Genomic DNA, 22,670 nt, shown 5'->3' with positions numbered 1-22,670 from the left:
CGGCTGCAGACGCATACCTAAATTTATTAGATCCTTTGTGCCGTGCATTACTGGTTGAAAGCACCGTCTTTTTGTTTCTGGAATAGAACAACGGTGTTGCGATAACCTTCAACAGATGTATTGCGGCACAAATCTATTACGCTCTCGCATACAAAATACAGCACTGCCTTAATCTTGTGCAAGAAACGATTGTGTGGAAAAGTGCTGCCTATTTGCTGAGGGATTGCAGTATACCACACAGCTTCGATTTTTTCACAGGAGTATAGATAATTTAGGTGACGTTTTTGGGTGCTGTGCAGCTGGACAGTTGAAAATGCGGCTCTCATTGTCATCGTAACGAACAAATGAGCTTTCAGGTCAAATGCTGTATTGCACATTGTTTTCCGCGAACGGCAGGTAGTACACGTGGATGTTTGAACAATCACCGTGATAATCCAGTGCTTGTAAGCCCTGTAGCGACATTTACTTCAACGGCACTTATAACTTTTACACTTTCTGTGTGCTTATTATATTCTACCACCACGTCAGCGCAGCTATGGCAGTTTTCAGTTGCATTTCCTAGTACCTTACCTGAAAAGGTAAAGGATGCCATAAGAGAGCGCTGGCCGACAACCAGAAACTTTGAATGGCTGTCTTCTTACGGCAGAAACCGGTATTAAATTTCGGCACTTCTTCTAAAATTCCATGGAAAAACCTTGGAAATTCATCGGTTCGAGATGGAAAGTGGACGTTTGCCGACAATTAGGAAATATAGCTACAACGTTGTGGCTTCAGCTATGTGCCTCTGCCGTATGAATTGTAGCAATAGGTCCCTCCACCGACGAAAATATTATGGCTCTCAAAAGTTTTGGAGATTAAAATTTCTTTTGGGTCCGAATGAAGCCCGCGGCAGTGTACGGAATGAAAAGACGTCCTCTCGAATCTTATGCTCCTTCTTCGCTCTTCGTTACTTTGGAAGTGCAGCGCAACAACGGTCACAAAAGCTCGTATATAGTTTGAGGCACGAAAGATTCGAGCATACCTATTTTTATTTTTCTGCTTATCTCTAAAAACGCATCCTAATTTGCAAGAAAATAAGTGAAGTATGGCTGCGCATTGGAAGGAAGAAAATACCAATGTAAGAGAGGCCTGCACACCAGTACGTTCTCGATCCGAAGGTCAGTAAATCTAATAACGTACGAAGCCATTTTAAAGGGCTCCACAGACCGGCTCTTTGCTGGTGAGGGCTCATTGTTGAGAGGGTTTCGAACGACACAAGCACGAAGTAGGAAGTTTCGGCGGAATCCTTTTTTCTTCATTGCAGACGTTTTCAGAGCAGTAAGTGAAGTCGACAAGACTCCGTTCGGTTGCAAAAGGCATTATTAGGTTTAGTATTGTCAGCAGGTACTTGCGCCGGTCTCAGAAGAATTCGCTACCAAACACTCCACTTAAACCATTGTGGGGAGTAAATGATGGTATTCATTATAACACTCCACCAGTGAAAAAATGTAGTAAAACACTGGACGGTCACTCCTTTCATGAGCGTGGATATTACCGGCATGTGCATTTCATTGCATGCATAGGCCATTGCTATACTTTTGCGTTACTATATACAGTCCAATGTTTTTAGCGCACCTTTTTGGAATTATTTTATTCAACAAATCGGCATACATTTGAAGAGATTGAGCTACAGCAGTTGCCTGTAAAATGTAAAATGTTTGCATATGTTTTTGCAGTTCGACTATCAACGCTGAAGGCATCTGTGGCATTTAAAGGGAGTGTTCTTTTTATTTATAATTTCACTCAATATCGGACACTCGTAAGCTAATCTCGATATAAAATTAAGTGATGAAAAGGTTCAGACCCTTTGCTGCGAACAGAAACCTTGCGGCTAAACACAGGCTGTGCTCCTGCTTGACAGAGGTAGCCTCAAGCAGAGATTCTGCGGAAATCGTGTTTTCACGACTTTAAGGAACCTATAAGATAAGTACCCTAAACTGGATTCAAACATTCCTGAATTTTATAAGCCATATTGTGTATTTATGCGGCACAATGCTTAGTATTCTAGACGACGTATCGGGGGTTATGCTTCCCACAATATAGAATGCCGTACTGTGCTATAAACCGGAATCATTGTTGCCTTCAAAAATTTAGCTTCACACGCTGACGTGCAATATATGGCATGTCCTTCTTCTTCTTCGCGATAACAGTCAAACGATATAGTAAACAATAATTGCTTTTAATGCGTCATATAACCTTTGAATGACACCCAGCCAATGCTTCCTCCAAAGGTCTAAGTGGTTTCCAACTAGGTTTTGCAATTTGCTCGTCGGGATACGATGATGCGACCTTCTATTGCGTTGTGAAATGCTCACATACAGAGCGTCTTCATTTATTGCGGCTCTCTCGTCAAACCTTCCATCCGGCTGCCTTGTCTTTGCATAGTAATTCACCAATAACTATGTCCGACGTACCCGGGATAGACGAAAAACAATTGTTCGCTCTTCCAAAGAAATCTCGCATAAGGCAATAAAACAAGGAAGTACAGTCGGGTTCACCAAGCTGCTTTGAATTGTGCCAATTTGTAGCCAATAAACAACACCCCATGCATGGAAAGGATTGCGTGTCATCCGGAACGTTATCATCATAGGCGTCGAGAAGTGTCTTTTCGCAACTTCACAACCGCAGAATGCGATCCTGACGTGCTTGCGCTTGCTCGTTCTCCAACACACGCGCCGGGGCTTTAATCAACACGGTCCGATCAGCTTATCAAAGCCGTATATGGGCATGAATTAGGGGTCAGTTTTGTCGCCCACGTTAATACACCTGAAACAGCCGCGTACACGAGTACGCCATTGAGCAAACCTGCAAATGGCTGTACAATGAAACTTTTTAAACGCCAACCGGACCATGAGCAAAAGCAAGATAAAAAGGAGTAGAAAGTAACAGTCATTCCAAACGTGCACCGCTTCTGACATAGGTAAAACAATGTAGCAGGAAAATACGGGGTGAATGTTGCATTCTCAGCTCCATTTAGGCTTAGCCGTGCTTTCCCGGGCATACAGAGGAAGATAGATCACAAGCCTATAAAATCAGAAAAAGGCTGCAGCATGATGGTGATGATGGTTGGTTTTTTTGGCGCAAGGCCGACTAAGTGCACAGAGCGCCAAATAAGGAGGCTGCAGCATCGACCACAATAACAAGTGTGTGCCCTGTCGTACGGGTGTTGTGTACAGGTTGCGCCTCGATTGCAGAAGTGTGTATTGGGCAATCAGGTAGACGTGTCAACACTCGTCTGCGGGAACATTCGAATAACAAAACAAAGGCCACCTCTTCCCACTTTCCAGCGCACTGCCTCATGTTGCTGCAAGCCGTGTGTTGATGAATGCGACATTTTTTTGACAAATAAGGACCAGATGACACGAGAAGTTGCTGAAGCTTATCATATCAATAAGAAACAAGCCGGATGCATATGCCAACCTTCCCTGACGCTGTACAAGGTGGCAAAAGCATTTTTAGATGCCACGTAACTCTGTAAGTGTTTCTCACGCTTTTACCCGGTTTTATCAGAAGTTGTAAATTTTGTTTGGTTTCACCACATCATATTGTACGTGTCGGCTATGAATTTGTGTTCCTTTCCAATAAAATACCACTTGCGAGTCAACGCCTGCCTTGTCAACTTCTTATGTGCCCCTCGTCGTTTATTGCGCTGTTACATTCCAACGTGAAGGGACCATGTTTTCCACTTGTACCCGTGGCTGCAGATGCCTCATTGAAGAGTACTGCCCAGGGTTGTGTCAGTTCAAGGATATTGGCCTGCTTTGCTTCATTGCCTTAAAGAAAAGAAACGAGAAGAGAGTGGGCGTTCTGCGAGACCTCACTGCTGAGTCGCGAGCTGGAACGACGACATGCCACGCAAGCGCCGTCAAGAACATGGGGAGTCCACCAATCTGGAAGGAACTGCTAAATGCTAGCACAGCCCGAACGCGTGCCAATAACTGCAAAGACAGCTGAGGATCGTAGCGACTCATACGTGCAATAAGTAAGCCAGCCAATACTGCGCGCCGCTGCATTGCACTAATATTTAGGTAGCAAATAACAGAACTTTTTTAAATAATCAGTGACAGAAGAACGGGGAAACATGGCGGTTACTCAAAGCACGGCTTCATTTCGTAGAACGGTCATATTTTTTTCTTTGGTGTGTCACGTAAACAGTAAAGATAATGCCTGCCTCTCTGTCTATTTTGTTGCAATCTATTTTTTGTTGATGCTCATTGGCAATATCCACCCTCTTACCCAGTATTAACAAAAGCCCTCGGAGTCCTGCTTCCCCACGAAAACGTTCCCGTCTGGTTGACGTCAGGTGTGTTTTCATAAGGTAGAGTGAGGATAAAGTATGGTCTAATATATGAGCTGGCCCGCCTCCGAGTCTCAGATTGCGCTCCTCCACTTTCGGAAGTACCGAACTCCGTGCGAGGGAACATTCATCAAGGAGATTCCACCAACGTTGGACGCGGCGCTCCCTTGGCAGTTGTTGTTGATCTTGGGTTTCATGGGCTTTTTCGCAAGAACGCAGAATATTTTCGTTGCTTTTGTGCCTTCAGGTCACCGTGTTGTTTTCGCAAAGGCAGTTGGCCAGCATATTAAATTCCAAAACAAACTACCATTTTAATTTTATACCACGATGCTATCTTCAAGGTATACTAGACTCCAGATTGGTAGAGTTTTTTTTGTCGTGAGACTAAAATATTCTGCGGTTATATGTAGGTGTTTCTAACGCTAAGGCATATATGCTTAAAGAGCGCCAAGACTACCTGGTGTGTTAAACCACTCTGTTTTCGGTTAAAACATAAATGGAATGACTATAGCGTTACTAAATATGCGGCAATGTAGGTGAAGAAGGCCCTCCCTTTAGCACGTGAATAAGATCATACTGAAGAATGAAAATGAGAGTATTAAAGTATGAAGAGCAGCCAAAGCCTCGACAAGTTTACTTTCCTCGGAGAACAACAGGCAGGCTCTGGAAAGGACAGGAAATCCCTCAGTAACGCCCTCTCGTCCTAGTGGGTCTGAGGTTACGTTCGATAAAGACATGTGTGTTAAAACTGTCACATGATAACGCAAGAATTAACAACCTTCATTTGAAAGCACTGGTTGGTCTTCTAGAATCAGCTTTGCGTTGTAATTTAATTTGGTTGGTGGGAATTTCAGCAAAATACCATCATTTAACATGGTTTAAAGCAGTGAACTAATTTAACTGACGCAGTGAACATATTTGTTCGCCACACTTATCACGTATTCGTGGTTGTGTCCTGTTTAAAAGGTGTGTGAGTGTAAGGGGAAAGTCTCCAATGCTGCTAGCCTTCCGCGGTAAATGCGGTGACTCTCCATCCACCCGCTGCACAGACACGTGTTTATACTCCTGCCAATGACCCTACATCACACGCACTACATCATTCAATGTTCGCAAGCTAAGAGCCTGGACAGTACTAACTAAATCTGCGGAAGCCGTGAAACAAATAGCCGCAGCCTAGACCGCAGCCCACGGGCAAAAGAATGCCCAACAGTTCCTAAAGATTCACAAGGTGAATTCCGCAAATTCATGTGTAGACGAACTTCAAGGCACGAGCCTGCTATTCTGAAGACCATTCCTCCGCTCCAAGAAATTTACAGCACCCGGGAGCCCGGTCACGATTCTAATGGTGCTGAAGCTACACACGTTGCATCGCTTGTTTGAACATACCTGGACACAACTCACTAGGTAAAAACCGCTCGTGAGGTCGTAAAAAAATCAAAGCCCCTCACTTAAGAGACAGATTGTTAAAACGCGTAGCCTTCTCCCATGCAAAGTGGGTGAAAGACAAAATCGCACACTCACTCTCCCTAAGTCTAAAATACAAACTGTCAAATTCCAAACCCAACGTCCACTTCAACTCAGGCAAATTCAAACGTCTAAAGCCCCCTACCCCGCCACCTCCGCCTCCCCCGCCCCCCCCCCCCCGAATTCCAAACAGAAGTCCACCCCTCCTTCAAGAATTAATCATCATTATCACTTCTGAGAGTGTTGTGTGGCTGCCGAACTATATTTTGCGTATTATGAGAGGTCTGTTGAGTGTGCAAAGACACCCCATTGTGATGTTAAGTGGTGTATGATTGGTGTACTTTACGTGCAACCCATTGTTAAAAGTTGGCTTTCCTGCAGTGTGTTAGGCTGGCTTTTCTGCGGTGGGTTTTACTCAGAAATCAACGCTCTTAGTGAAGCAGAGCAAACTTCGCTTTAATATACGCCGATGTCGTTGCCTCTTCCCTGCACCTTACCTGCAGTCGACAAGAACAGAAGCCGACACTCTTTATACGCTAAACACTAATTTCTATTTGCGCCGCACCCTATTTTCTTCGTTTTACCCATCTATCTTCCATCGTACCTGTGATTACTGCCTTTCCCGGTCGGCCTAGGCGATTTGCTATGGCAGTGGCCGCAATTACCGTCCCCTTATGCGACAATGGGTGGTTAGACTCACCACCGCGGACGCCACAGCCTAGCAAGACCTGGTAGAGCAGGTCTGGGTATCAAGCCACAGGCTTAAAAGCCCGGAACAGAGTATCTTGTAACCAGACGTTGAATTCACCATCAGCACCAAAGGCCGACCCAGGCTCATTTTCTTACTCACTGCCTGCTCCCTTTTCTCGTTGCTCTGCAATGTACAAAGCATATTGAATTTTTGCCTGTCGCTAAAGTAATGATTTGGTTTCCCCCTAGCGACTGCAAAGAATGAAATGGGCGCTAAGACGACAAAGACGAAGTAAACACAAAGAACACATACAGGCGCTAAGTTCGTGTTCGTCTGTTTAGCGCCCATTTTATTCTTTCCAGTAAGCATGAATCAACCAGATTAACAAGTTTTGTTAACCCACTAATGAGTTTAATTACGCCGGTTTTTTCTTTTCATGGTGCAGCGGCTGCCTGTTTTTGTTGATGATCCATGGTGGCATACATTTCCTTCCTCTACGGTGTTACGCAAATTCCCAGGGGCCCAGCCTTTCCCCGAATACCTTTCTTTGCCGATGACGTTAGCCGTATGTTCATTAGCCACCGTCGCGATGAAGTATGGCTCCTCTTTATTAGCCCGGACAGACCCGTCCGCCTCAGATTGCACCCGGGTACTTAGGTAAGCAGCGCACTTCCCGAACAAGTGCATTATTCACTCAAGTTTCACCTACGTTGAACGGGTAGCTACATTTACGGTCGTTTTTCTTCCTGGAAGTCGTTCACTTTCTCAAGAGAACGAAGAGTATTCTTATACCTCTACGTCTTGTGGTTGTTTCGGGGCTACTAATGATGATGTTGGATAAAGTTAGGGGCCACCAAACAAGCGAAAACTTGTAGCTGTAAAAGCTGGGACTCAAGAAAGATTGTCTTCGCCATGCAGAACTCCGAAATAGGGCTGAGTCATTCCGTATGCACTCCCTCAGTATCAGTGCGTGTGGGCTTGATATTAGTATCGGATGGTTGTATCTAGCCAGTGCTGCACAAAAACAGGTATGCGTTGTTGCTGCTTCCGAGCGTATTCATGATGTGTTTATACTGTGTTTGGCAGAAAGCCCCGACTCTATATTATGGCGCAAAACATGTCGCGTAATTTAAAGGAACACTGAAGTGAGATTGTCAAGCTCCCAGTTTGCTTGCACTGCGTGGACCGGCTCAAATTAACACACTTTTCATCGTTTATCAGGTTGACAACTAGGTAATGATTTTATAAAGCACGAAAGAAGAAAAACTATCATGCGCGGTATGCGGCGGCCGCACCAACTATAGGCTGTGGCGACGGGAGGAGATGCACCGTGATTGGACGATGTCCAAGGTTAGCATTCAAACAAGTTTCGGTTAGGGCTCTGTAAAACAACATGCTTGACATCCGACGCTATCGTTAGATGGGGATTCTCGATATCTTAGTAATCGTCGTACCGCGCTTCTGCCTTGTTGTCGGCTGTAAAATGCCTAAGATAAGCCTCCCAGGACTGCTTGCAATCGTAGAAATCACTAGCCGAGGCTTACGCAGTGGATGAACGTCCTCCGCACCACCGCAGACACTCAAACGCCATGCGCTTTTCCCCCATATTTGGAGCTTGCCTCACTCATGCCTGTATCGTAAAAAGCGCGTTCGCACCAGGCCAATGGTTCGTTGATTCTGGCCTGTGCCCACTGCCCGCAAGCAGTCGGTGCTTATGAAAACAGCACGCAAACGACAACTCGCTAGCGCGTCAGTGTCAGCTGGCGCGCGTTCTGTGAACTAGTTCTTGGAGCAATGAACGTTGCGGCCCAAAAATGGTGAACTCAGTAGAGAAAGCATCGGCCGAAAACGAAAAAGCCAACTTACAAAAAAAAACAAGAAAACAATGTACCCGCGGGGATTCGAAATTGTGACTTGCAACACAACATACCTAGCGCTGCAGACCACTCAGCCACGGGCCAGCGCTGTCAGCGTTGGAAATATAGGGTATATAATGTGTAACCCTGTTAGCACTTTTATTTATTTGTAGCATTTCAAGCAGCTTAGGTAACTATTTGTTGTGTAGCGCTCGTACAGTAAGCGTCCCCCAAATTTCCACGGTATCTCACGTCTAGCAATTGCATTTCTTAGACGAAACAGCGTTCGAAGATGGGGTGTAGCCCGAAACAACCCATTTCCTCTTGAACCCGAAAGGCCCTTCCCGTTTGGGCCACCCCGTGCGCGCCCGTTCCCAAATCGCCCTTCCCATTTCACCGCTTTCTGTTTCAACCCGTTCCCAAAACACCCCTCCCTTTTCAACCCGCTCCCAAAACGCCCGCCTAAAATAGTTCAGATAAGTTTCTGAGGTCGAAAAGTGGGCTGGGCAAGGTAGTGTAGGTTACTCAGTAATTACTACAACATATATTACTCATTTCTTGCCTAAATATTTAGCGCTGGGGAAATTCTATTTTACATTGACTCTAACTCTACTAGGTAGATGGCGCCACCGACACGCCACCGCCACCCATAATATTTACCGCTTTCATAAAATACTTTTTTTGTGCAGTTAGTTAGATTTGGTAATTATATTTGGCGAGATATTTTTGCTGCTTTGAAATAAAAGAGTAGCCCTGTACTACCCCTTATAAATTAATAGTTGCATTTGTTAAAACACCCGAATTCATTCTCGGCAAGAGCTACGGACGCTACAAACTAACATCACTGCTACAGCGGAAAGGTTTAATTTTGTTAATTCTCGTCCTTTCTTTTTCGTGTGTGTTGCATATAAATGCATGCGTATTCGTATATGCCACCGTAGGGACTGGCACCATCACCGCTGCCGCGGAATACGCATGCCAGCAACACGTTCCAGACCGCTCGACCAACGCAGAAGCAGACGGAAGGGTGTGGTTTCAGCTGTAATTCACATACGCTGTACCGGGTCGGAAGTAACGCAGCAACCTACAAGTTGTTTTTTTAGTTGGCGCCGCGTATCGTAAAACGGACCATTGCAAAACGGTTGCAGGTTAATAGGTTGTCTCCATACTTTGGCTTTGTCAGCCGTAGCGTTTTTTTACGGTGAAATATACGTTTGACATAAATTCACTTTAATGTTCAGGTTACGGCGGACGCAAGTAATTTCTGGCTTTCGGTTGCGTCGGACGTAACTCAAAACATGAGGTTAAAATACAGTTGGACGCAACTTTAATTTCAAAAATCGCACGCCTCGGTCCGAGTCACTCGAGTCAAGACTGGGTTCGTTATTCTGGGAAGGTGCTAAATGGGAAAATACGAAACGGGAAGGGCGTTTTGTACCGGGTTGAAGCGGCATGGAACTAACGAGCGGTTCAAATGCGAACGGGTTCAAATGGGAACAGGCGAAATGTGAAAGGGCGAAAAAGGAAGGTCGTTTTGCGCCGGGTTGAAACGGGAGGGAACAAGCGGGAAGGATGAAATGGGAATCGGTTCAAACGGGAACCTCCCCGCAGATGTGTGGTCATGCGGCTGACCGCTGTGCTTGTTCTCCCAGCGCAAAAAGTGCTCAGTGCTCCCTAGTTTTACGCTGTACGCTACAAGTGTCAGTTTATTTTATCCCCTTAGTACCTATATTGACTTCGCTGACTCAACTCCCGTCTTCAAGTGGCCTTGGATTTTCCCACTAGCGTACCAGTCAGCGAAGCGTCACCTGTACGGTTGTGCAACGCTCGTGTTGAGCGACCTTGACTTGGAGCTAGATACAGTGTACAAACTAACAAAAATAAAGAAAGGCACATTCATGCGTTCACAAACGTGTCGTGGCTTCGTTTCAACTGAGCGAACGAGCCCCACACAAACACACACCTCCAGAAACACACGAGTGCAGGCAGCTAAATCTCAAAACGTGTGCCACATATTATCAAAATTGCAACTATGAAGCATGAATATTTGAAGAAACAATTGTTACGAGAAAAGCCTTCATAAAACACTCGTACATAGTAGTACCGAAATTTCAACCCTGTAATGTATCTCAAGGCCACTATTTCTGACACTCGGCTTGTTGCCTTTTCTATTAGGGCAACTTGAAAAAGGTTGTAACTGTTAGGAACTTTAAAGATTGCAAACGGATGTTTCATTGCTGATTACGATGAAATATAGAGGAATGGTTCATTCGTCGATACAGTGCACAAATATGTGCTATTGGGCTCATTCCTGTGTTCATTTGAAATATTTTTCACAACGTCCCCTACATCATTAAAATACTTTTGTCTGTTGACGAACAGTGCAGTCGATCAAAACAAGGACAAAATGTAAAAGAACGAAGAAGGCGCTTACTCGCAACTGATATTATTTTCCCGAAAAAGATACTATATACACAAAATTAAAGATACGAAAGCATAAATCAGGACGAAAACAAACCACAAAACTGCCAGTTATCGGGACTGCACCCACCAACAAAACGCTGGATTATATGGCTAGGGAAACTGCCGACAACTGGTAGTTGTTTGATGAAGTCGTCATTTGGGCGAGTTAGTACATACTTTCTTTGTCTTAAAAGGTCCGCCGAAGAATGTGTGCCTTCGGTTGTTGTTTTCCCTTGCTTTTCTGCATCCCTTTTAAAGCCTCCAATGGTTTGTTCATGATGGTTTGTTTTTTTAAGTGCTCTTTTCTTAAATTTTTTTGGACAGTGCATTTTCGGATGAAATAACAGTATATGTAAGCCAGTAGGTTGTTTGTCATCCTATCCTTCGTCATTTTTTTTTCAGCTTGCGCTCCAGTTGAACGTGCATCGCGAATCCGCCCAAATTTTCACTTCGCTTTACCTTTTTATATTCTTCCGCATGCCATAGAGGATACCCAAGCAGAGATTTTTGGCGTCCATTTGTGTCCTTCTGGTAAGCTAACTGTTTTACCCTGAGTAAGCATGCGAGATATTATTCATTTATGTCATTAGGGGCATTTGAAACGATATTTCCAATATAATGAACAGATGAACCTTATCGCGGTTACGTAAATGGGAACTATACAAAATTCTGGAATTTGAGCAAGTTCCAGAACTAGTTATAAACGAGCACCTTCTTTCATCCAATACAGTTACCTCCTGCAGCATTATGCAATAAAATATTTGGGTGCCAATAACATATTTAGGTCTAATGTGAAACGGACTTCTTAACTGATGTAGAATATGCCCTACTGCCAGCACTTTGTTATTCAAAAATAATTACTTCAAGCTTTGTCATAAAATTCATTTAGTTTCATAATTTCTGGAATAACCAATAAAATGACTCGTTTATAATACCCTCTTGATGTTTAGTTTAAGCTGTCACTTTCTTTTGCAATATCTTCCTTTAGATCTTTCGAAAATACTCCACCCAAAACGTCACCCCTCTTTGAAGTAACAGTGGTATATCGTGAATGTGTAAACGAGAATTTTAAATATGATATTACTTCATATTTTGCAGAGAACGCCCATCGCTATCATACAAAGAGGTTGGCCGCATCTTCCTACCAAAGCTGTCTAGTGTTCAATATGCAAAGGTAAGTTGCCAGGCTTGCGAAGTCAGCTAGCCATAAAGAGCTTCAAAATTTAGGTCAAATATGTGACGTATTTACAATACATACACTACTTACACGAGCAGACAAAGCAGCAGTGCATGAGGGGACCATTAGAAAGCCGGTGTAGTTGTTTTTGTTGTTGTTGCCCCTTTAGATATGGCACATACCCATTTTAGGGATCGACCAATCAACAGAGGATGGTTAAAATAAAAGGAATTCTTATCTAATCATGAGACGCTTAGAAAAGATAATTTAGACTGGTTGGAAAGACTTTTAAAAAAAACTGGAAAATCAAGGCGAGGGTGACCAATCGCAACACAAAGTGAATCTATCGGAATTTTCAATGCAGCACAGGAGGGCAGAGCATACATCCCGCCGTCAGAACCTCGTTTATCAGCGTGATCCTCCTCTTCGTCGTTCTAAGGACCGACCAGCGTACCTCGATGCTGCCACTGGTTTGTCGTATGCTGGATATACTGGAAGCGCCACTTAACAATATTTCCACGTAGTCAGGAACGATGCCAGGTTTTTTTAGTAATCAAATTTTATAGGAGTGAACCCATGCTCCGCCATAAACCAAAAATGTACAAACCCTCAACAGCATGAAGCCACGCGCACATTCTAGCGTAGACGAAATAAATGCCAAGGCGTTCGGTCTACTTGTCGGCGTATATTTATCGGGGAACGCAGTTCTTTCACTAAAAAGCCGTCCACACCGGGAACACTGTCAATGAAACAAAAAAAGTCTAGGTGAGTGAAGACTGAAGAGTGAAGAATACATGTCAAACAATATAGCAGCGAGATATGCAAGCCCAGAAAGAACAAAAGGGTGCTTCGCTGTCATTTATGGATAATATCACCCTTCGGAGAAACGTACCGGCGCAAAAAACATCAACAATGCTATTTATTGAAAATAGCTCGCGCAGATGCCATTTGTACTGTCTCATTTGGAAAATATATTGGTTAACCCTAAATAAATTATATGTTTCAGGGAGCAAAACAAGTCATTCCCGAAGCGTGCAATACCCCACATAGTTCAAGTAGGGTTTATTGGCTACGAGAGCCGGGTTTTAGTCAGGATTCGAGGCTGTGTCTGGCAGACCAGACAGAGTTAGTGTCAGTCGTCTTACCTATTGGGCTACAACCGTTTTTTTTCCCTCTTTATTACCTTTTTTCGCACACGATACACGTCACGGATGGATTACAAACCGTCGGCCGAACTTCGGCTGACGGGAAAACTTAAAATGAACATCAAACCTACACAGTTCTTCTAGCACAGGTAGCCATTCCATATCGGGAGTCTGCAACTTGTGCACTTCATAGAGCAAACCAATACTCTGTGCAAAGTATATGTTCACAGTGAGGGCGTGCTTGTCAGCGTGGCGCACCGCCATCCTCGACCTCGAAATGGCATGCAATACTAGAGCCATGATGAGGTCATACGGCACATTGTTGTCTCTAGCTACGCAAAGAAATCGTATGCCTTGGGGTGAAACGGGCAGGTCTATCTTTAAGGTCCTTTGCAACACATCCTAGAAAAAGATGGCGTCCTAGCACTCCGCGAACACGTGCTCAACAGTTTCTGGCTTGTTGCATAAAGTGCACGTTGTAGGACCAGCGACAAACAAGCCTTTCTCCTGCATCCACGTCGTAACGGGAAGTGTACCGGTGTGTAGGTGAAAGAAAAATGTTTTCACGGCTGCTGGGACGGCTATCTTTTTAGCACGAGATAACACGTCCTGGCCAGGAAAAGATCTATACACTGATCGGTAAAGTGACACAGGTAACAACACATCCTTTAAGTCTTTAGTAAGCGCCTTTCTTGACACAGATGCTAAGTACTCCAGTGAAAACCGTACTGCTAGAAACCTAAAAGAGTATACAACCTCCTTCATATAGCCTTTAGTTCTGCTACAGGTTTCATCTGCGGATGAGGCAATATATGTTGGCCACGCTTTCGCCAGCACACTTCGTACAAATGTTCGAAGAAAAGGGTTATTCGTATCCCGTAAGAGCAAAAACCTATTAACAAGCTGATTGATTGTAGGGTTTAACGCGCTGACGCGACGCAGGCGATGAGGCGCGCCGTAGTGGAGGGCTCCGGATTAATTTTGACCACCTGGGGATCTTTAACGGGGGCCGAAATCTCGTACACACGGGTGTTTTTGCTTTTCGCCTCCATCAGAAAAGCGGCCGCCGCGGCCGGGAATCGAACCCGTGACCTCATGCTCAGCAGTGCAGCGCCTTAGCCACTGAGCCACCGCGGCGGGTCGATTAACAAGCTGGCGAATGTAAACGTGACACAAACCAACCCCGCCCTCCTTAAATCGCCGGAAAGGATTGGTTCTGTTTAAACGCTCCCAAACTTAAGACCAAATGAACACGGCAAACACACGATGCATTTTCTGAACTTGAACTCTCGAACAATGAATTACTTTCATCACGTGCCACAGCTTTGCTACCAGAAAAAGATTGCAAACTGTGGCACGTGCGAAAACAGTCAAAGCTCGACCTCCCCACTTGGTTGTCTCTTCGCGCAGCCTCACCGTTTCGGATTCCCAGTAATCGCGGCTATCCTGATAACTGTCCAGGGGAACTCCGAGATAACGCACTGGTGTGCGTTACCATGACACATTTTCAAAAACTGGTGGTGCTGCCGCCCACTCCCCATGAAAAAAAACCCACACACTTTGCCCAATTAACAGAACTCTTTGCACGCGACAAAATTCTTTTGTTGTCATTATTGCTTTGCTGATGCTCTCCTTGTCCTCACAAAATACAGCCACGTCATCCGCATATGTTAATAGGCTGACCTCACTCGAGTGTAGGCAAAACCCGCGCACACCATCATCATTGATTATGCGCAAACAAAAGGGTTCCAAAAAATGCAAAACAATAGAGGCAGGGTGTCCCTGTCTCACAGAAAATAAAACTGAAATACATGCTTGTTTTGGATACATGCTTGTTTACAATCAATTTTGTGAAACATTCACGATACGCCATACGTACACTCTCCTTCACAACATCACCAACATTAACATAGTCCAGAATGCAGAACAAGATTTCGTGACACACTTTATCGAAGGCCTTCTCATAATAATTCTGAAGCATTGCTACTCTTCTACAGAATACATCACAACACTGTAAAACAATGCGTGCGACTTTGGCTACGACCGTGAGTTAGGACCCGAGTGTCAAACGGATTACTCCCTCACCTGTAACGGTGCGGTGTACCTTAGGACCTCCTAATGTCCGTCCGTGTTCATCCATGCGCACACCACCATCAAGCGAAAATCAAGCGAAATTCGATTTTAGCCATGAGTTGCAGTTTCATTTAGGAAATAATCAAGGTGCAACCCACGGCTCAAATCGAATGACGGTCGGGGCGCAAATCGGGTGTCACTCGAGGCGCAACTTGGATGTCATTTCGAGTCCCCGTAATCCGCACCCTCGCCATCATCCACTGAGTGGAAATGCTACCATTTTTATACATTCTTTTTTATTCTCAGCAACCCTCATTGAGCGTATCTACAATGGCGTATTACTTCATGCATAAAAGCGGCGGTTTACATTGCACAGCATGTTGAAGTGCATTTAACGAGGGTTCTCGTGTTTTTTAGTTGTCACTAAAAGTGCAGAGGATGAACCGCTATGTAGAAATTGTGCTCGACCGGAACAATACTGAAAATTCTAGTGCAACGTAACGCGACATCCGAACACCTACTGCAATGTTCTTGTATTTGTTCTGTAAGAAGCGTCCGTTTTTGTACACACTGCTCGAAACAATTTCGACATTCTTTTACGGACAACATACACCAATAAGGCACATGTTTATAGACCTTGAAACGCCCCGACTTTATAACAAGGGCGAAAGTCTGTGTGTGGACCCACAAAGCAGTTGAAAGGAAGGTATATTGAAGAACAGTTATGGCATTTTGTCGTTCAGAATTTTCGGCAGCCACGCAAGAATGCTTTTGATATACCAAAGTGGGCAATAATCTGGGTTGTTGGTCGGTTGCCTTCAACTTAAAAGTTGCCTTGGGCTCATGGAGACAAGTTGAACGAATTGAAATTGGAATGCCAAAGGGCATGACGTAACACGTACCATTTTCCCGCAGATGTGTGTGTACATCACTTTCCATACCGCACTTGTAAATATTTCTGAATTCAGCCGGGTTTTTAACAGAAATATGTTTTTCCCGCGCAGAAGGCAACCTCGAAGGGAGGGTAGGGCGGAAGGTGTTTCACAACAACACGAGACACCTTGTGTTACTCATTTATGGCCTTATTCTCTATTTGGTACACGGAATGAAAATTTGAAAATTCGAACAAAACGTTTTATGCGTAGAACTTAGTTGTGTCCTGAGCTTCCGGACGGAAAACTGTGGCTGTGTGTGCATTCGTCTTTTAGACGCTTCAGGGCGTTTCGTGGCATCTGTTCTGAGGTTTACGTATTTTTTGCTACGAATGGTGCATGATTTGTGGCTGGCCTTAAAACTGATGACATGCAGCAAAGATGAAAATGTTAGCTTGTGTTTCTATCCGGCAAAATTACTGCGTGTAGGCTATTCCATCTTTGTGAGAAGACGCGCACCTGTTATTAACAGCCCTTAACAGTTGCATTGCCAACCTCCACCTTTGTAAACGTCAAGTGGTTTTACTGAACTGCTGCAGATTTCAAACGGCTACACCCATTGCCCGGAACTGGGGCTAAAACTTTCTAAAGGATCTTTTAAAAGGCGCAACAATTTCTTTCGAAATTTGCAGCAGCCGGGGTTTCGCACGAGGCGGGGTTTTATTGAAAGGAATAAAGTTTTTTATTTCGTATACATGGTTGGGAGGCAAAAATACTGTAGGTATGTATTTAATGTAATAGTACCACAAGAGAGCAGCACTTGCCTCTCCTTTACAAATGCAGCAACACTCGGCAGTTGTCCAGACACACATGAGTGACTCAGATGACCCAAAAAAAAACGACGTTTTTAAAGAGAAAGGAAACAAAATTACTGTTGTATTCATTTCCGCGCTTTCCAAGCGCTGATTTAAAAATGAATGCATGTGTGGCATCAGCATAGTTTTCTGTTATTACGCTAAGAGTTGGGCTGTGGTAACCGCACCTCGAAATTGGGCAGTAAACGCTTCCCGCGTGCGGAGTCACCGCATGAACGTCATGCAATATAGCAGCAGGCGACGGCGGGTTCAGGATTACCGTCTTGGGAAGTTATCACACAATATGGAGTCTGCTATTTAACATTGAAAAAGTGACGTCAATTAGGCTACCAAAGACGACAGAAAGAAATACATAGAAAAGAAAAGCAAAAAATGGTCGCTATCTGCTCCTTTCGTTACAAATCTCAAGGAAAGACGATAGTCGACTGGCGCCCCTGCCAAGTAAATGATTTCCTTGCCTGTCCACACACCTCTCATACTGTTCGTCTCCAGTCTCGTCCCTCTCAAAATAAGAGGCTTTTTGTAAAGTCAATTTAAACTTACCCTGTTCCATTGCTGCTTGCCGGGTGCTCGATGCCAGCGCTTCCGTACGGCGGAGACACGCGTGAATCGAGGCTTCCTGTTTTAATGTCTCTAGAGCCACGTTGCCCTATTCCATGTGCCTTCCAAGAGGAACGTGGAAATTATCTAGTGGAATGATTTGTAACTGTTTCGGTTTGACTTCTTAAAATGCCGCTAGAAGACATAGTGGCGCAGGCGACAGCAGGCAACGCAGTGAATATTTCATGCAGTGGATGGAGTCTTCCATTTGAAAATCAAGCATCCATTAATTCGTTGTAAAGGAACACTGCGAATATTACTTCGCACTAATTTTTTGCCTCGTAACTGCGTAATGTTTTTGTTTTGCTCAACAATGATGACAAGAATGAATATTGCCACCAGACTTGGACGTTTAGAGTTGGCTCTGGGTATATAAACCTATTGTGCAACTTCTGTTTCGCTTTGGCAGGGTGGCTGAATTGAATTACAGATAGACAAATTTTCACGTTCAGTAGCCCAAGGAAGACTATCGTCTTTAAAAGCACACACGAGTTCAGGAGAGCATGTCCTCGGTCACACGTCACCAGTTAGACGCCTTGATAGCGTGTATGACGTCCTCGGAGGTACCATTCCTAAACACATCAAGGTCTCCTACAAGAGAGCCTACAATTGCCAAGCATGTACCCTACTAAGGTAGTCATTATAGCTGTAACGCGTTTAATTTTATTTTTTCATTCGCTTACATCACGTCGATACCCCGACAAGACAACCATATTCTCGGCGAAAGTTCGTCCGAACAGAAGAGTACATGTGAAGCTTGTCGCATTAGCGCATTGTTTTCTCGATGACTGTATGGAGGACAAAATGAACGTTGCAAGGCACAAATCACGGAGAGCCAACACAACAAGGACAAGTGAACAGACCCACACAAGGCGCTACTAGTCGCTTCTCCTTGTTAGTACTAACGCTTCCATTCTTTGCCATGTCCTACCAACAGACCCGAACCAGCACACTGGCAAACAAAGGTTCCAGCGTTGTTCGGTATATATGAGAATTTCGGTTAACTGGCTTGTTCCTAACAGACATTTATAGTACATGTCTCACGGCCTATTAGCAAATGTACAGCTACGGTGACTATCACGCACGGCTTCTGAATACTTATTGCAGAGTGGTGCTGCAAATGTTTGGGAATGGCCACCCGTCGTCAATACAGGAGAGCCGACGCGGACGATCGTTACAGAACACCACTTCGACATACGAAAAGACGCTTTAATTCTCGTTATATGCGTTTCACTGCTGAAAATACAATTTAAACACGGGTTATTTTGTCTGGGTCGGTAGAAGATATAAAAAGCAGCGGCACTTCTAATAGGAACTATTATGTAACCCCTCACTTTGCGCAATCACTACGTGAGTCCAATGGCTACGGAAAGGTTTTAACAGCTCAATATCAGGCCGCTAATACAAAACTAACTACAGCGTAAAGTGTTAATAGCTCCCGTGAAAAGAGAGAAAGTTGGACTTGTTGCATTCTTAAAAACAAACACAACCTGAGCTACATAAAAAAAACACATAAAAGAAAGGAAATTACGTGAAAAAGCAAAAACAAGAGCCCACTCCCAGCTGGTTTTTTCTTCTTGAAGAAGAGCTGGCTTTCTCGGACCACTTAAGCGACTAAAGGGGACCCACCATTTTTCTTAACGGGGCTTTAACAGAGCGAAAGGGGCGCGGGGGAAGTTCGCGAAATTCAACTATGCATTTCAACCGCTTTCAGCGCAGTCGCTTCACAGAGCTACAGATAAGACGGGTGACGGTGATTGAGTTAGTGCTTCGTTTACTCTACCGAGAAAAGCAGCCGATCCTTTAGGCCGTCGTAAAGTGGAACGGGGGTGCTTTTAAAGAGCTTATTTTTCATCTTTCCGTCAAGCTCTTCAGAGCGCACCGAAAGTGCAGCGGTTTTCACCGAGAAGTTGCACACTCGTGGTTCCATTAGTGTTTATTCGTCTCTCCAGAAAACGTCTCATATAGCAGATGAAGCCGGCCCGTTAGATGTATCACGCATCTGTGTCCAGTGTAATAATAATTAAAATGCTAAGTTGGTGCACCATACCCAAATAAACCTGCTATATTGATCATGTAGGCGTTACACACCTGTAGCACGTCACGGCTGTAAAGGGCAGGTGCTGAGGACAGCCCCGTCAGTGCCAAACTATTTTAGTGCATATTTTGTGCACAGTAATTTATAATAAATGGCCGCGTATGTGCGCCTTTCGTTGCAAATGTCGATGAAAGACGAGAGTCGACTGCTGCCCCTGCCAAATAAATGCCTCCCTTCTGTTTCCGCTCACGTCTCATGCTGTTCCTCTCCCGTCTCGTTTTAGATGCGACGGCATCTCATTCACTCGCCTTGTCCCTCTATACGGCGTTGTCATTGTCCGTCCACACCCCTCCCCCATTCTCCTCGCCGCGTGAGGTGCGCTCTCCGCCGCTCACCCACTCTCCCCTCCGATAGCGAACACTCTCTCGCGAGGGGCATTGGATTGGATTGGCATGGCTTGGCTTGGCATGGCTTGGATTGGATCGGATTGGACTGGATTGGATTCGGATTGGATTAAAGTGGAATGTGTTGGATTGTGTTGCGTCATAGCCGCGCAACGTTGCGTCCTAGCCACGGCAGGGGGTTCACGCACGTTACACGCGATGGGAGAATCAACCTAACGGAAACAACAACGGAACCCCCTATGCGTCGCATCTACACAGGGGTTCCCGCGAGGGGAGGTGGAAGTAATTTTTTCTCCCGTCTCGTTCCTCCCACGGTAACACGCTAGAGGCCTTCTCAAGTCAATTTAAATTTACCGCGTTCCACTGCTACAAGTCGAGCGCCTCGATTCCAGCGCTGCCGTACTGCGGATACGCTCGTGAATCAAGGCACCCTAGTACACCGTTTGTAGAGCCCCGTTGCCCTACTTTACGAGTGTTTCAAACCATAGAGTTTCATACATAACAACTAGAGAGGAATCTGGCGCTGCGATCGTACGCCGCCATGGGAATTGTGGGTACTGTGGGAATCGGATTGGCAGCAAGTGGCTCGTGCAAAGGGCTATGGATATGGCTTCTCGGCTCTGAGAGGTTTGTTAGTTCTGTTTTCGGCACGTTTTTATCACGGAAGCAATGGAGGACGGAAAAATGTCCGCACCGCTTACGACGGGCGGCTCACTGGCCCTCGTAGGGATAAATAAGGCCAGCGGAGTTGAAAAAGCTTTTTATCCGAAGGCGGTATACTTACTTCGGCACGCTTGCTGCGCTGACGAAGCAGGAAGGACGGGGAAGCCGCGGCCGATTCTGGATAGCGCTGTTTTTTGGCGCAGCCCTACCCCGCCGGAAAGAAGAAAAAGCTTCAGCGACCGAATGTTAAAGGTAAGTTTACACAGCGGAGTGTAGCTGTAGACACTATTAGGCTCTGTGGTAGTTGCGCTCACGTAAACGTACGTACTCAAACTACTTTATTGTTGCAAATGAGAGTGCTGGATTTCTTTGTGTGTGGGGTGGGGAAGGGGGTGATGGAGCCGTAGGGGGTGTGTGGAGCTCGACAACAAAATCAGCCGTACTCGCTCGCTGGAGCGCGCCCGTCTCGCGGCCCGAACTCTCACTTTCTCCCCCGTGATTGTAAGTTTCTCTGTGGCACCGTTCCCTGCCCTTGCGTATTCGGCTGGCGCCGTTGTGAAATCTCTCCCCGCTACCCGAAACTGTTATGTGGTGCGCCTCGCAGCCACTGTGCTCGCGAGACCAGCTGCCGTCGTCGCGACCGGCCGCTTTGCGGACCCAAGACGGGCGTCGTGATAAGCGGAGCCGTACGCGTCGTGAAATAGCCGTATACTCACTCGCGAACGCGCCCCGACAGCCTGCACATCGACCTGGCGGAGTTGTGCTGGAAGAAAAGTAGGCAAGAGATGAGGACGCACGAGTTGTAGTTAAACAGATGAAAATTTAGAAAGTAGAGGGGGATAATATAATATGCAAGGACAGGTAACGCTGAGAGAGTTCGGGCCGCGCGCCGGCGAGCGAGTACGGCAATTTCACGACGCTTGATTTTGTTGACTTTCAGGAGTACGGCACGCATATCAAGACGCCTGTGTTGGGGCCGCGAGGCGGATGGTCGCGACTGCGGCAGCCGGTCTCGCGAGTTCGGTATCTGCGAGGCGCACTGCGATGAATTAACGCGGTCTCGAGTAGGGATGCGCCAGCCGTCTTTTGTTGCTGGGTGACGCCGTACTTGCACAGCGTAACGGTTACGTACGAAAGAAAGCACCGTGTAAATTAGGTACAAATGTAACTGGTCGCATTTGATGTTCCCAGAAGAAGCGCCTAAGATCCCACTGGTAATCCGGTCAGCCGTGCTAGTGCGTTGGCGCGCCAAATTTACACGACACGCTCAGTTGCTTGCGCAATCCAAGGCCAGTATTAAATGTGGAACCGGGCTATGCATTGCTGAAGCATTTCAGAGTTTCACTAAAAGATGAGTGACATGCTGGCCACCGTTTGAGCTAGCGGATAGTGTGTGACAGGTTTAAACAAACATTATGTGCATGTCACTGCGAACATACGAAACGCGATCAATACATGTGATATACATTTTGTCACACTTAAACTGAGGTTGGGTTTTGCAATTGCTATCATAGTAGCAACTTGTTGACACGATTGTTTTGTTTGCATGTTCATTATTCTTGTATCAAGTTGCATGCCTTTCACTGCAGGCTGAATGAAGTACAAAGGAGTGAAATTGAGAACTTTGTGCCTTGCAGAAACTGTTTATGCCTTTAGTAGCGCAAGAAATTTATCCTCTATGCAATGAAAATTCAATGTTACAAGTAACGAACAGGCAAAGTTGTAAACATGACATCCAGGGCAGTGTTCCAAACAGCCATGCTCAATGTTAATGAGTGGCTGTCACAGCTCAGCCTCCTTCTCACATAATTTCCAATTGCATATTTGGCCTCGTGCATGTCTCCACTACATATTCAGCGGTGCCTGGCCACCCCATTCTCCACTGATTCGTCCCAGACAGACAACCAGCAAGCCACAGAACCCAGCCATGCCCATACATCATGCCCATGATGTGAGTTTACTTCGCATTCTTAGTAATTTATCTTGTGTTCTGTCATTTACTTCATATTCTTG

General features: G+C 45.3%; 1 protein-coding gene across 4 annotated transcripts in view; it reads left to right on the top strand.

Moving 5' to 3' along the window:
• Positions 1 to 20,646: 20,646 nt before the first annotated feature.
• The window catches only part of LOC144168917 (uncharacterized), a 39,511-nt gene continuing 37,487 nt past the window's right edge, over positions 20,647 to 22,670 (top strand). For all 4 annotated transcript variants that reach the window (XR_013322292.1, XM_077697914.1, XM_077697912.1 and 1 more), the window contains exons 1-2: positions 20,647 to 20,909; positions 22,515 to 22,608. Coding sequence is in view for 1 of the 4 variants with exons in the window: in XM_077697914.1 (XP_077554040.1) it covers positions 22,598 to 22,608 (11 nt within the window). In the remaining 3 variants the exon portion in view is untranslated. The remainder of the gene's footprint in view (positions 20,910 to 22,514; positions 22,609 to 22,670) is intronic.

Source organism: Haemaphysalis longicornis, unplaced genomic scaffold (genome assembly GCF_048455015.1).
Source record: "Haemaphysalis longicornis isolate Haplotype H1 unplaced genomic scaffold, Haemaphysalis longicornis Haplotype H1 scaffold_2, whole genome shotgun sequence".
In the NCBI taxonomy this organism is placed as follows: domain Eukaryota; kingdom Metazoa; phylum Arthropoda; class Arachnida; order Ixodida; family Ixodidae; genus Haemaphysalis; species Haemaphysalis longicornis.
This window is presented reverse-complemented; position numbering and strand designations above follow the sequence as displayed.